We start from the raw sequence: 15,656 nt of genomic DNA, 5'->3' as shown, positions 1-15,656 counted from the left end.
TATTGTGTTCAGTTTTGCTATAGTAAGAATGTCTAAGCTGGAAAAATATTTATGAGGATATTGCCAGGACTTGAGGGCCTATGCTATAGGGAGTGGTTGGGCAGGCTGGGACTTTATACAAGTGTATAAAATCATGAGGGGAATAGAGAGTGTTAGCCAGCATTATTTGAGGCGGGTGCTAAAACAATATTTAAAAGCTATTTGGACAGATACATGGATAGGAAAGAGGGATATGGGCCAAATGCAGGCAGGTGGGATTAGCATAGATGGGGCATCTTGATACGCAAATAGGATTACAGTAGATAGTCAATGGTCAGCATGGGCAAGGCTGAATTTCCTGCTTCTGCAGAAACAAAGAACTGCAGATGCAGGTTTACAAAAGAAGGTGTTTCTGTGTTGTACAACTATGACTGGTTTTACTTTTCCAAAAATTATTCCAACTACACACCAACTTATAGCAATAATGAAGACAAAGCCATCCAAAAAAAATCTCCAAATCCTCATAGAAACAAAACAATATTATTGCTCAAAGCTCACCTATAGATTTCAGAAAATTTCAGCCAAAGTAATAATTACTTTACAAAATCAAAACCAATATAATTCTACCCCCCAACCAGCTCAGGCTCACTTTAAATTGATAATGGGATTTTAAAAAAATCTAATTTGAAGTTTAAACAGACCTTTACATACATTCCTACAAATCAACTCCAATAACTTGATTAACATAACTGAAGGAAATTATGCTTTCAAACACTGGTTTCAAATACTTACAATCTAGATTACTAGATAACTAGTAATCGGCAATCTAGATAACTCAGAAGGCAGAGTGCACAAAAGTCGCCAAAATATGCAGTCCTACTGCAGAGCGCCCCACCTGTCTATCTCAGACAGTTCTACGGTTTTCTAGAAGTTGAGGATGGCTAAAAGATGCGATACCAATTGAGAATTAAGAAGGCAGTACTGAAAATGGCATGGAGGTAGCATTTTCTTTCTTTGAGTATCCAGCAGCTGGAGAATTGAGAGATGCCAGTGCCCTACAGGGAGGGGAAGTAAATGGGTGAGAAGAATAACAGAAGTAAATACCAGAGGGCATAGCTTTAAGGTAAGAGGAGCAAGTTTAAAAGAGATGTGGAGCGGCAATTTTTTTTTACTCAGAGGGCAGTGATTGCCAGGGTTGGTGGTGGAGGCAGATACGATAGTGGCATTTAAGAGACTTCTAGATAGGCACATGGGTTATGCACAGGTAGATAACAAATGGTCTTGGCATCATTGCTTTGATTTGTCCTTTTTTTATACTTTTCATCCATTTGTACTTTGTACCTTTTCACATGATATCCCCATTACCTCACTAGTTAAGCACTGATTAGGATTCTAGTCCAAAATCTCTACAAGTATGTAATCCAGTTGTAAACTAAAGGACAATTACATCTTAAGAAGCAAATCATACTGGAGACATTATTCTATAATATGGAGAGTTCATGTGAAAACGCATTCACATCTTCAATTCATGGTTCCAATCCGTATCAAGTCCCTCAATGCCATAATTCCTCCAGATCTCTAACCTTCTCCACAAGAGAACCTTTCAAATTTCCAGTTTTGGCAATTTCCTTAGCATTTATCTATCCCACCAATGGGGAGCATGGCTTCAGCTGCCTCAGCCCAAGTCTAGAATTCCCCCCCACCCACCACACTACCTATTATTTCCTATCTTTTTTAATCTTTTATTTGAAGCCTAGCACAGACCTAAACTTGTAGCCATCTAACTTATTTTCAGATTATTTTCGTGAGATACGTGTGTATCACACATTAATTTTCTTTTGACAAATCCCCAAAAGCCATCATTCAAAAATGTCTAACTATATTTTGAGGGAAATCAACATTAAAGTCAGCTGGTCAAATTCCAATAACATAGCAATTCATCAGACGTGCAAATCAACTGCACCACTCTGAATTTGCCCACGCCATCTGAATATCCCATTGTGCTTGGCAGCTCCCGTGAAGGAACTTTCCTCCATTACCTAGGATAATTGAGAGGCAATTGTATACACTCTTATGTCTAAAAAATTATATATTTTCATTTCTACCAGTACAAAACAATTACATGAATTCAGAAAAAAATGTTTTGAACCAAATGTGTTATAACCAAGAATGGCAAGATAAATGGTAAAGGGCTATCATAATAAACAAAAACTTTAAAATATTGCACATTTTAAATTAGTGTAAAGAATAAGATGTCCTTCATTAATGGAGTAAAATATCCAATTCTGCAGCACACGTGGAAGTAAATCATAACAAAAGTCAAAAAGGTTACAAAATTATTAAGAAAATTCACAAAAATATGAAAGCAGAAGTGTTGGATGACTTTACCAAGTCTGAAGAACTATATATATGTCATTTAAGACGAAATTGACTTTTTAAATTGACTTTTAAGTTATAAATGTCGATTTAATCTCACAGGTTAACACTAGATTTTTTTTGTCATAGTTTAAAGTGCACTGGAGTAACAAAAAACTGAAAATATTTTAGATTTTTCAAATTTCAAGTGAAATATTACTGCCAGATTTTAAAGCATTTAAGGCATGATTTTAATTCTGCACGTTTCATAAAATCACCAGTTAAAACAATTATGGGATAATGTATTAAATCACGTCCTGCACCTCTATTTCATGCCAACCTGCTCTTATGTACTAAATTTGCTAACGTGCTAATTCAGATCAACTAAAATGCTAACACATCCTTTGGAATTAAATACTTAGTAAATTTTATTAGCCACAAACATAAAACAAATTACTTGGGAAACACAGTGGGTCAGGCAGTATCAATGGGAGGAAATGAACAGCTAGTTTCGCGCTCAGATGAAAAGTCTTAACCAAAAAAATCCTGTTCATTTCCTTCCATAGATGCTGCCAGGCTCACTGAGTTCCTCCAGCAGTTTGTGTATTGCTCCAGATTCCAGCAAGTGCAGTCTCATGTTTCTATCAAGAATAGTTTCACAATTTAAAAAAATGAAAAGAATTGGATGATATCTTCACTTCCAATTATGTTATGAGACGTACTCTTATAGATTTTCACTTTACAAAAAGAACACTTAAATTTGCAATTCTCATTTAAAAAATCATAGCAGATTGGATAGGTATATGGACGGGAAAGGAAAGGAGGGTTATGGTCTGAGTGCAGGCAGTTGGGACTAGGGGAGAATAAGTGTTCGGCACGGACTAGAAGGGCTGAGTTGGCCTGTTTCCGTGCTGTAATTGTTATATGGTTATCTAATACTTCCATACAAGATAAATGACTTTAACTCTTCAAGTCATAGTGATAGTGTGAATACAGGCCCTTTGGCCCAGCTTGCCCATACCGGCCAATATGTCCCAGCTATACTAGTCCTACCTGCCTGCGTTTGGTCAATATCCCTCCAAACTTGTCCTATCCATGTATGTCTGTTTCTTAAACGCGGGGTAGTCCCAGCCTCAACTACCTCCTCTGGCAGCTTGTTCCATACACCCACCACCCTTTGTGTGAAAAAGTTCCTATTAAATCTTTTCCCCTTCACGTTGAACCTATGTCCTCTGGCCCTCGAATCGCCATACTCTGGGCAAGAGATTCTGTGCATCCGATTTATTCCTCTCATGAATTTATACACCTCTATAAGATCACCCCTCATCCTCCTGCGCTCCAAGGAATAGAGAGATGCAGCTGACTCAACCTCTAGTCCTGTCAATATCCTTGGAAATCTTTCGAATTTCAAGCTAGGTCCTGCCTTGTTAGACATCCCAAAATTCAACACCTCACATTTCTCTGTATTAAATTCCATCAACCATTCCTTAGCCCACCCGGGCAATCGATCAAGATTCTGCTGCAATCTTTCACAACTATCTTCACTATCTGCAAAATCACCCACTTTTATATCATTAGCAAACTTGCTAATCTTGCCTTCTAGCACTGTGTGTTTTGCCTCAGGTAATTCTGCATTGAACGAGTTACCACCCTGTTACCTGCCCACTTTTCCTCATGACAGGTATAGTGTAGCAAGTGAGACTCCGCCACTCACAGTTACAAGGAACATGAAAAAACCTGGCACAGTGCTTGAATTAGGGCTACCTGTTACACCAAGGTAGCACTCCAATTAGTTATTAAAATCACCATCCAAAGTTCCTCATAAAATCAATATTTAAGTTCTGAGGAATTGTTGCACTCTTTTTGTCAATTTTTGTATAGAATATTAAATGTTCATTTCCATCTTCCTTTACATCAATTTGCTGTCACCAGGGCTATGGTTAACGTGTCGGTGTATTCCTAGCACTTGAATTGTTACATCTGTAGATATCTTAGTGTGACCTTTAGGATTTTGTTTGAATTACACTCTGGTTTTGTGGGTTCTGGTGTAATCAAGTCAACATGAAAACTACTCTCTTCCACAATAAGGTGTGTAGGCAGCTGGTGAAGTTGTTTTTCCATTGTTTATGCAAGAGCCATGTTTATTTTTATTGCATGTCCTTTAGGTTCTCAATGCTATGCTGAATGGTCCTTCTCCACTATGAGCAGTCATGGTCCAGAGATGATCAGGAGTCAATGGTGATGTTGCATGTTCCTTGAGGTTTCAAGCATGACCTCAAAACTTTTTCTGTGTCCATTAGCAATCTCTTCCCATTGACAAACCTTGGAGAGTGGAATGGAGCAGAATCACTAGGACTTTTATACTTGGGATGTTGGCCAGAAAAAGGAAACCAATGTGATTGATTGGCATTTGCAACATTGCACGTGCAACTTCCATCTCCCCACACTCAAAATTCAAACAAATGCACACAGCAAAAAATACAGAATTGAGCTTTTCTGTTGGTTGATTCCAGCATAGATTTACAGCACTAGTAACTCAGTCAGGGGATTGGGAATCTGCTCCTTTATTGCATCATAGTAAAAACATGACAATGCTGATTGTCAGGATCATTGCTTGTATCTTCAGGCAAAATAGCTAATTCTTAACTGCAACCTAGTCACCTAAATTCTCTGAGTTTAACTAATCTCTCAAGAGTCTTCAGTATAGTAATTGAAAACTGACCAATTTTATCTTCAATGGCAATACTTTGGGAAATACCAGGTAACCTTGTACATTGAGCTCTTGCATCTGCTGTTAACTTCTTCTCTGCAGCCACTCTGCAATGATTAATCTTTCATTTAATATTTATTTCTTGGGATCTAATTGTGACAATTAGATTCCAAGAAATCTTTTGTTGAAGATAGTCCCAGACTCTTCCAGGATTTAGACACACACAAAAGAAGGGCAGTATATTTCCAAGTTGCATGGAACATACAAGTGGCAATGTTCACATACACCTGATGGTCTTTTCCTTGAAGTTCATGGTGGCAGAGGTGCTAAGGAGGGATTGTTTAGGGTGGTGAGTGGGAAAATCAATTAAGTAGCCCACTTGTCCTATTGATGTTGAAATTCCTGGAATCCATTTGTAGTTGCATTCACCTAGCAAGCGAAAGGTATATTACCATATTCCTGATTTTTTGTTGTAGACGGTTGAATGATTATTGCATTATAGCACAGGATACTTTGCCCCTTAACTGTTCTTGTAGCCAACCAGAATGACTGATCCAGATAAATTTCCAGTCAAAGCTAACTCCAGTATATCAATGGTAAGGGATTCACCAATGATAAAAGCCTTGAATTCTTAGGGTAGAAGATTTGATAATTTCATTGTATATTATCACTATCTGGCATGGCATAAATGTGACTTCCTACTTATCAGTCCACACCTGAACATTATCCAGGTCTTGTAAACATAAGAAACTGCAGATGCTGGTTTAGGACAGTGCTGAAATAACTCAGCGGATCAGACAGAATCTCTGGAGAACGTGGATAGGTGACGTTTTGGGTTGGGACCCTTCTTCAGATAGCGGAATACGACACTATCAACCCAATGCCCCCATCCGTCTGATCGGTCCAACCAAAATGTCACCTGTCCATTTTCTTCACAGATGACCCGTTGAGTTATTTCAGTACTTTGTCTTTTTCTGCTTTGGCTTGACATCCACACACCCTTGCAGAAATTGAAGTGCTTTTCCAGATGCTTCCTTTCTGCCAACCTAAACCTTTTCATGATCATGTATGTTACTTACAAACCTCCTTTCAATCGTCTGTTTTAACATATCTACAAATTAATTTTCTGAAATCCACAACATCTTCGGTACATGACATGCATGGATCACAAAAATGATGCATGTGATCATTGCTTCATTGATCCGGCCCATCTCAAATCCCTGCAAGTGGTCGCTGGATACAGATGAGGGCAAAGGGGGTTGATAGGATGGAATAAGTACTATAGTGAAAAGGTGACAAAAGGGTATTAGATAAGGAATGAAATGAAAAGCCACAGAGAAGGATATGGATACCAGAGATGGATATGGGGGAGAATAATAAAAAGGATATCTTAAAACTGTGAGATGGGAGATGAGTGTACAGAGGGGAAAGGATCAGGGTGACTAGAGCGGTAGGAGACGTGTACTGGGGGAAAAGAAGCAGGGTGAGGTGAGGGGGTATTACTTGCAATTAGAAATTCAATGTTCACATGGTTGAATCGGAAGCTACCCATGCATAATACGAGGTGATGATCTTTCAGTTCATGTGCGAACTCACTCTGGCAAAGGAGGCAAAGGATAGAATGGTCGGTACAGGAACAGGAAGGAGCATTAAAAATGGTTAGCAACTTGAAGCTCCAGCAGGCTTTGCGGACAGTGTGCACGTACGTGTTCGATGTAAAAGAGGCCACATCAGCAGCTCCATCTTTCCACCCATTTAATAATCACTTACCTGTATCCCCCCCCCCATGATGCTTTATTCCACTCCCAATACCCTTTTCCAGCTTTCTCCCCTTTCTCCCATCAATTCAATGAGCCCCACCCAAAACATCACCTGTGAGAAAGAACTGCAGATGCTGGATAAAATCGAAGGTAGACACAAAATGCTGGAGAAAGTCAAGAGGGTGAGGCAGCATCTATGGAGAGATGGAATAGGTGACGTTTCGGGTCGAGACCTTTCTTCAGACTGATGTCGGGGAGAGGGAGGAGATAGAAAGTGGGCAGAGACAGTAGGACGTAGAACTGGGAAGGGGGTGGGGAAGGAGGGAGAAAGCAAGAGCTATCTGAAATTGGTGAAGTCGATGTTCATACTGCTGGGGTGTAAACTACCGAAGCGAAATACGAGGTGCTGTCCTCCAATTTGCGCTGGGCCTCACTGACAATGGAGGAGGCCCAGGACAGAAAGGTCAGATTGGGAATGGGCGGGGGAGTCGAAGTGCTGAGCAACATCATCTGTTCATTTTCTCCATAGATGTATCCTAACCCACTGAGTTTTTCAAGAATTTTTGCTCAAGATTCCAGCGTGTACATTTTCTGGTGCCATTAACTCTAATGCATCAGTTTTCAGGACTAATTTAAAAAAAAAAATGTATCCACATCCTCATAACATAGCCCAAGTTACCTTGCCTCCAGAATTATTTTCTGCACACTCCTCAACCTCAATTCTTGAAACTTGGTGACCAAAAATTCAACACCGAATCTTCTGAATTTGTAGTCGGTAGGGCAGTACTCTGCATATCGCCAACTTGGATGTGTTAGCCAGAAAAAGCAGCCTACCAGAGGATTGGGAGAAATTCAGAGTCCAGCAGAGGAGGACAAAGGACTTAATTAGGTAAGGGAAAATAGATTATGAAAGAAAACTGGCAGGGAACATAAAAACTGACTGCAAAAGTTTTTATAGATATGTGAAGAGAAAAAGATTAGTTAAAACAAATGTAGGTCCCTTGCAGTCAGAAACAGGTGAATTGATCATGGGGAACAAGGACATGGCAGACCAATTGAATAATTACTTTGGTTCTGTCTTCACTAAGGAAGACATAAATAATCTGCCGGAAATAGCAGGGAACCGGGGGTCAAATGAGGTGGAGGAACTGAGTGAAATCCAGGTTAGCCGGAAGTGGTGTTAGGTAAATTGAATGGATTAAAGGCCGATAAATCCCCAGGGCCAGATAGGCTGCATCCCAGAGTACTTAACGAAGTAGCCCCAGAAATAGTGGATGCATTAGTGATAATTTTTCAAAACTCTTCAGATTCTGGAGTAGTTCCTGAGGATTGGAGGGTAGCTAATGTAACCCCACTTTTTAAAAAGGGAGAGAGAAAACAGGGAATTACAGACCAGTTAGTCTAACATCGGTAGTGGGGAAACTGCTAGAATCAGTTATTAAAGATGGGATAGCAGCACATTTGGAAAGTGGTGAAATTGGACAAAGTCAGCATGGATTTATGAAAGGTAAATCATGTCTGACGAATCTTATAGAATTTTTCGAGGATGTAACTAGTAGAGTGGATAAGGGAGAACCAGTGGATGTGTTATATCTGGACTTTCAGAAGGCTTTCGACAAGGTCCCACATAAGAGATTAGTATACAAACTTAAAGCACACGGCATTGGGGGTTCAGTATTGATGTGGATAGAGAACTGTCTGGCAGACAGGAAGCAAAGAGTAGGAGTAAACAGGTCCTTTTCACAATGGCAGGCAGTGACTAGTGGAGTACCGCAAGGCTCAGTGCTGGGACCCCAGCTATTTACAATATATATCTTAATGATTTGGACGAGGAAATTGAATGCAACATCTGCAAGTTTGCGGATGACATGAAGCTGGGGGGGCAGTGTTAGCTGTGAGGAAGATGCCAGGAGTTTGCAAGGTGACTTGGATAGGCTGGGTGAGTGGGCAAATGCATGGCAGATGCAGTATAATGTGGATAAATGTGAGGTTATCCACTTTGGTGGCAAAAACAGGAAAGTAGACTATTATCTAAATGGTGGCCAATTAGGAAAGGGGGAGATGCAACGAGACCTGGGTGTCATGGTACACCAGTCATTGAAAGTAGGCATGCAGGTGCAGCAGGCAGTGAAGAAAGCGAATGGCATGTTAGCATTCATAGCAAAAGGATTTGAGTATAGGAGCAGGGAGGTTCTACTGCAGTTGTACAGGGTCTTGGTGAGACCACACCTGGAGTATTGCGTACAGTTTTGGTCTCCTAATCTGAGGACAGATATTCTTGCCATAGAGGGAGTACAGAGAAGGTTCACCAGATTGATTCCTGGTATGTCAGGACTTTCATATGAAGAAAGACTGGATAGACTCGGCTTGTACTCGCTAGAATTTCTAAGATTAAGGGGGGATCTTATAGAAACTTACAAATTTCTTAAGGGGTTGGACAGGCTAGATGCAGGAAGATTGTTCCCGATGTTGGGGAAGTCCAGAACAAGGGGTCACAGTTTAAGGATAAGGGGGACATCTTTCAGGACCGAGATGAGGAAAACATTTTTCACACAGTGGTGAATCGCTGGAATTCTCTGCCACAGAAGGTAGTTGAGGCCAGTTCATTGGCTATATTTAAGAGGGAGTTAGATGTGGCCCTTGTGGCTAAAGGGATCAGGGGGTATGGAGAGAAGGCAGGTACAGGATACTGAGTTGGATGATCAGCCATGATCATATTGAATCATGATCATATTGATCATATTCGAGCGGTGCAGGCTCGAAGCGCCGAATGGCCTACTCCTGCACCTATGTTTCTATCTATGTTTCTATGTTGTGCATACTAACGTGCTGTTAGTGCCCCCTTAAAACTGCCTAGTGAAGGTGATTCGACTATATTGTTGTCTAGTTTATTCCATTCCCTTAAGGTTCTTACAAAGAATGAGTGTCCTGGTGAATGGGATTTCTATTTACATATCATTTCTCTTTCTTGTTCTCCTTTCTGTTGAGTATGTTATGTGTCTATCTGCAATTATGCCCACGATCCCCTTTTGAATCTTGCACAACATGGCTAGTCTGTTCCTTGCCTTTCTTGTTTCCAGCGTTTCCCACTCCAGGTGACACTGACTCTATTGTAGTTCCCGATGCAAAAGCATGCTGCTTTCCTCCGTGCCCTTTCTAGTTTGTTGATATGACCAGGTTTGTATGGGTAGGCCCTAAATTGAAAATATCATTGCTAAAATGTTTGGTGGAAAGATATTTGGCAAACCCCTTTCCCCCCAACAATGGTTTGGAATGGCAATCGATAATCCTCATTCTTTCTGCCTTATGAATCACCCCATATTTAACAATGCTCAAATTGGTCACAAGAGGCAAGGAGTCCAGCCAAACTGGTCTTTTGACTATAGAAAAAAGCAAGATCTCGACTTCAGCACTGTTAGGTACAATTTCTATCCCCCCACACTAGGGTGATTAGAAGAGAAACTACACACTCAAAACTCCACCTCTATTATATTCCAGTTGGTTTATTTTGCATCTGGATTATAGTGGGAGAGGGTGAGTGGAAGAGAGCATGAGAAAGCTTAAATAGATTGAAATATACAGCATTGAAAACGGCCTTTTACACCCAATTGAATTGATTGAATGTTGTAACGTGGAACCTGACCCTTCGGCCCAACGAGACCACTACCAGCCCAATGGGGACAATTTGCAGAGGTCGATTATACAACAGACCTGCATGTATTTGGGATGAGGGAGGACTCGGAGGAAACTGTGTAGGAAGGAACTGCAATGTTGGTTTACACTGAAGATAGGCAGAAAATGCTGGAGTCATTTAGCGGGACAGGCGAGAAGGAATGGGAGTATTCACTCGGAGGAAACCCACGCGGTCACGGTGACAACGTGCAAACTTCACACAGACACAAAGTCAGGGCCGAAGCCGGGTCTCTGCCGCTGTGAGGCAGCAGCTCTACCAGCAGCGCCCACAATTTAGTGCGGCCACGTTCCCTTTTGAACAAAAATATACGTTGGAACCGACCTCGCCGCCATCTTGGCGCTCCCGGTCACTGCTACAAACACCACCAATACAATCAAAACACACACTTCTTTCTCATTTTAGAAGTTTAAATGCAACCCCCAAACTCACCGCGACCGGTATTTTTTGCCAGCCGCAGCTTCCGACCCCATTCCCCCACCGACAACGCCAACTAAATCCGACCTACCTGCTCCGTGTTCGCTTCGCCCGACATGGTGGTTGTGTGTCGGATTTTTTTGTTTGTTTGTTTAAAATGTATGTATCTTTAAAAAAAAACACACAATACAAATGAATGAACGGATGTTAAATGTGGCGGGGGTTAGTGCAGAGCTGGCGCCGGCTAGAAGCCCCCTGTCCGTGCTCCTACCCGTCCCCCTCACCGCCTCCGCACCGCGTTGCTCATAAAATGGCGGCTGGCGGACGAAAGTTCACCGGAAGTGGCGGGGTTGGCGCGCACGACCGCTCCTCCTGTGGACCCTGCTGGATCCTGGATGTTTGTTGCTGCTCACTCCTCATGCTCCTCATCAAAGGATCTTCGCTCTAAGCTTTTAATTAATTTGCTCACTCCTAATCAAAGATATAATTGCATTTGGACCCCTTCATCAAACGATTACTAGAGCCAGGATCAAATTCGCTCTAAGATATTTACATTTTTGCTCCTCACCAAAGCCAAAAATACGTAGGCCACTGCACTCTTCCCCCCCCCCCCCCATGGAGTCTTCGCTCTGGCGATGGCGATTGTATTTTAGCAAGGTACCGGGTCTTGGTTTGCGTCCTCAGAGTCCAAAGATACAAGCCGCGCGGGGCGGTGATGTTAGAGACCCCCAGGATCGCCGTTGCAGGAGCCCTAAGATATTTCCGCCAGACCCGCAGTTGCAGCCTTCGCTCCGGAGGTCGGGCCGCAGCAGCAGCGCTCCACCACCGATCCACCCGCTCCGGAGCAAGGATCGGTTGCTCCTCACCATATTGAGCACCAGCAGGGAGGATCCCCTCCCTCCTCACACACCCCAACAAAAAATAACAAAAACTACATAAAAACATAGACACAAAAATAAATAAAAACGCGGACGGGCTGCAGAGGCCGCTGCTGACGTGAGTCGCGCCGCCTACCGGATATTTAGATCTTTGCTCCTCACCAAAGACACCAGAGCAAGGATCTTTGCTCCTCACCAAAGATATCAGAGCAAGGATCTTTGCTCCTCACCAAAGATATCAGAGCAAGGATCTTTGCTCCTCACCATCTCCCCCCCCCATCGTTATTTAGACACAAAATGCTGGGACTAACTCCGCGAGACAGGCAGCATCTCTGGAGACAGGGAATGGGCGACGTTTCAAATCGAGATCCTTCTTCAGACTGAGGTGACAAACATCACCACAACCAGAGATAATGACCATCGGGCTATCCTGCTAGATCGAATTTTGTTGGCTTTACGATGCACTAAAACGTTATTCCCTTATCATGTATCTATCTATACACTGTAAATGCTGACTGGTTAGCACGTTTTTCATGGCACCTCATGACAATAAATGAAATCAACTAACTAGAGATGCTGCCTGCCCTGCTTCTTCTTCTTCTTCTTCTTCTTCTTCTTCTTTCGTGTGGCGTGCACAGCCTAAAGTTGTTGGACAACTTGTTCTATTTGATCTTCCGTTTGTGCACGTCGAGTTGATTAGTCGAAACAGGGCGGTTGCAATCTTCCACCCCACTGCCCCGCTGAGTTACTGCAGTATTTTGTATCTGTCTTCGGAATAAACCAGCATTTGCAGTTCTTTCCTACATGCTCCATTGTTATTTGTGCTACTTAAAATCACATCCACATTACTGACTTCAAGAGTGTTTTATTATGTCCCAGACAGAACAATGAGCCACTCAGTCACTACAGCTTTTTGTGTCTATCTTTGGTGATATCCAGCTTTTACCGTTCCTTCCCACACATCGTTAAATGAGCTGCTTAAAATCACATCTACATTATCCCCACTTCTTTCACACGACTACTGTACACAGCTGCAAATAAAGACCAAGCCTGGCTCCATTGCCTGTTCTCCCCGTGGAGCACGTCAACCAGGTTCAAAACTAGCTTCTTCCCAACACCCATCAGGTTCTTGAACATTATACAACACTAATCCCAGCTATGAACCGTGTTTAGACACAGAAAGCTGGAGTATCACAGCATATTGTGTCTAAGGTGTAAAACAGCATCTGCAGTTCCTTCCTATCCATGTTAACCACATTGTCCATCCACTCCAATAACATTTGCTTCATCCACAGTGGGCAACCTCCTCAAGCCTCAAGCCAACACTCTCCCTACCTCTACTCCGGATCTCTGCAACTCATTCCTCCACTTTTTCGCTGACAAAATCAGCACCATCTATCAATCTTTATCCCCTGTACCCGACTCCCCAGCATCTACTCCACCACTTACCAAGGCCCCTCCTTTCAACATCTCCACTGACCTCCTTACCCCTCCTCCACACTGCTTCCTCTCCCAGTTTGACCTGGTCACCCCTACTGAAATATCCAAACTCATTAGATCTTCCAAACCCACTACCTGCTCCCTCGACCCTCTCCCCACTCCCCTGCTGAAGTCCTGCCTCCCCGTTCTCTGCCCCTACCTCATTAATCTCTTCAACTCCTCATTGTCCCAAGGAATTGGCCCCTCTGCTTTCAAAACTGCTGCTGTCACACCAATCTTAAAGAAACCTGGTCTTGATCCCTCCTCTCTCATTAACTACCACCCAATCTCAAACCTCCCCTTTCTTTCAAAAACCCTGGAGCAGATCGTCGCGTCACAACTTAATTCCCACCTCCTCGCCTATAACCTATTCGAACCCCTCCAATCTGGATTTCGCCCCCTCCATAGCACAGAAACTGTTCTCCTCAAAGTCCTCAACGACCTCCTCACCTCTGCTGACACTGGTTCCCTCAACATCCTCATTGACCTGACTGCGGCCTTCGATACCGTGAACCATAACATCCTGCTTACCAGACTTAAAGACCTTGGCATTGAAGGTTCTGCACTCAGCTGGCTCCGTTCCTACCTTTCTAACCGATCCCACTTCATCTCTCTCCATAACCACACCTCTGCTACAGCCACTGTCACTCAAGGCGTTTCCCAAGGCTTTGTTCTCGGTCCCTTCCTCTTCATCATCTACATCCTCCCCCTTGGTCATATACTCCGTCACTTCAAACTGGACTTCCATTGCTAGGCTGATGACACCCAGATCTATCTCAGCACCAAGTCCTCCCACCACCCCCCTCTCTCCCATATCAACTCCTGCCTGTCAGCCATCAAATCTTGGATGCAACTCAACTTCCTTAAATTAAACAGTAACAAAACAGAATTACTCCTCATTGGCTCTGGTCCAAATCAACACTTACCCAAAATTAACAACATCACCCCACTCTCACTATTGACGGCTTCCCACCACTGTCATCCCCATCTCCTACAAAGCCCGAAACACTTGGCGTGATCTTTGACTCAACCCTCTCCCTTGAGCCTCACATCCCCAGCCATGTTGTCAAAACATCATTCTTTCACCTCCGCAACATTGCCAAAATCAGACCCTCTCTCACACCCCCCGCTGCTGAAAGACTCATCCATTTGTCATTTGCCTTCATCTGCCGTTTCTCCCGACTGGACTACTGTAACTCTCTTCTCTTTGGCATCAATTCCAGCAAAATAAACGTATCTCTCCACGACCCCCCCCCCCAACTGGTCCAGAATGCAGCCGCCCGACTCATTACCCACACCAAATCCTGGCACCACACATCAGCCCCCAGTGCGCTCAAAGAACTGCCATTCACTGGCTTCCGGTTTCCCACCGGAGCTCTACAAAATCCTGGTCGGGAGAACCTACGCAGAAGCCCCGAAAAAAAGCCCTCAACCACTGGGCTCGGCGCCGTCCCCCCCCCCCAGCCCCCTTATCTCACTGACCTCCTCCTCTGCCCCTACCCAGCCACCCTCACGGTCCCTCAGTTCCATTTCCCCGGTCTCCTCTCCATTCTCAACGACGACTGAAATCCAACCTCTGCAGAGATTTGGAGACAGACCCCCTTCTACCAGGGCAGCTAAAAACGCGGGACAGGCTCTGGAACTCCCTCCCACAATTGATCCGAACTTCTGAGTCCCTCACCACCTTCCAGTCCCGCCTCAAGACCCATCTCTTCACCTCTGCATACCCTTAGTCCCATGTCCCCCTCCCCTTTGCATCTCTGTCTTACTGCTCTATTTTGTATCATTCTGTAGCTTTCCTCTGTGAGTGTCTGTCTAATTACCTCTGAAATGTGGTGGTGGATTCTGATTCCACCACCTTTCCAGCACATTCCAGATAGCAAATACTCTGTGAAAAAACTTACTCCTCAAATCCCATTTATACTGTATTTACGGTTATAATACAAAATATTCAAATAACAAAATATCCTTATACGCAGACGATGTATTACTTAATATTACAAAACCCCAAATCAGTATACCAAACATATTAAATCTAATTGAGGACTTTGGATCTTTCTCAGGATACAGAATAAACTGGAACAAAAGTGAAATTATGTCGATAAAACCGAAAGACTCAACACATCTCTTGAAATTCCCCTTTAAAATAGCCACAGAAAAATTTAAATATTTAGGAATTGAAATCACTAGAAATTATCACGCTATGTTTAATGCCAATTATAGCCCCTTACTTAAGAAACTAAATAATCTAATTAAATTCTGGAAAATGCTCCCGATGTCTTTAATAGGTCGAATAAATGCTATAAAAATGATCTTTTTACCACAAATCCTATATTTATTTCAATCAATTCCAATATATCTTCCAAAAAAGTTTTTCAAAAAACTAG

General features: G+C 42.8%; 1 protein-coding gene across 1 annotated transcript in view; it reads right to left on the bottom strand.

Moving 5' to 3' along the window:
• The window catches only part of cstf3 (cleavage stimulation factor, 3' pre-RNA, subunit 3), an 86,006-nt gene extending 74,740 nt beyond the window's left edge, over nt 1-11,266 (bottom strand). Inside the window, exon 1 of the mRNA XM_055649228.1 lies at nt 11,004-11,266. Within this exon, the coding sequence (XP_055505203.1) occupies nt 11,004-11,030 (27 nt within the window). The 5' untranslated portion in view covers nt 11,031-11,266. The remainder of the gene's footprint in view (nt 1-11,003) is intronic.
• Nucleotides 11,267-15,656: the final 4,390 nt, after the last annotated feature.

Source organism: Leucoraja erinacea, chromosome 18 (assembly GCF_028641065.1).
Source record: "Leucoraja erinacea ecotype New England chromosome 18, Leri_hhj_1, whole genome shotgun sequence".
Lineage (NCBI taxonomy): Eukaryota > Metazoa > Chordata > Chondrichthyes > Rajiformes > Rajidae > Leucoraja > Leucoraja erinaceus.
This window is presented reverse-complemented; position numbering and strand designations above follow the sequence as displayed.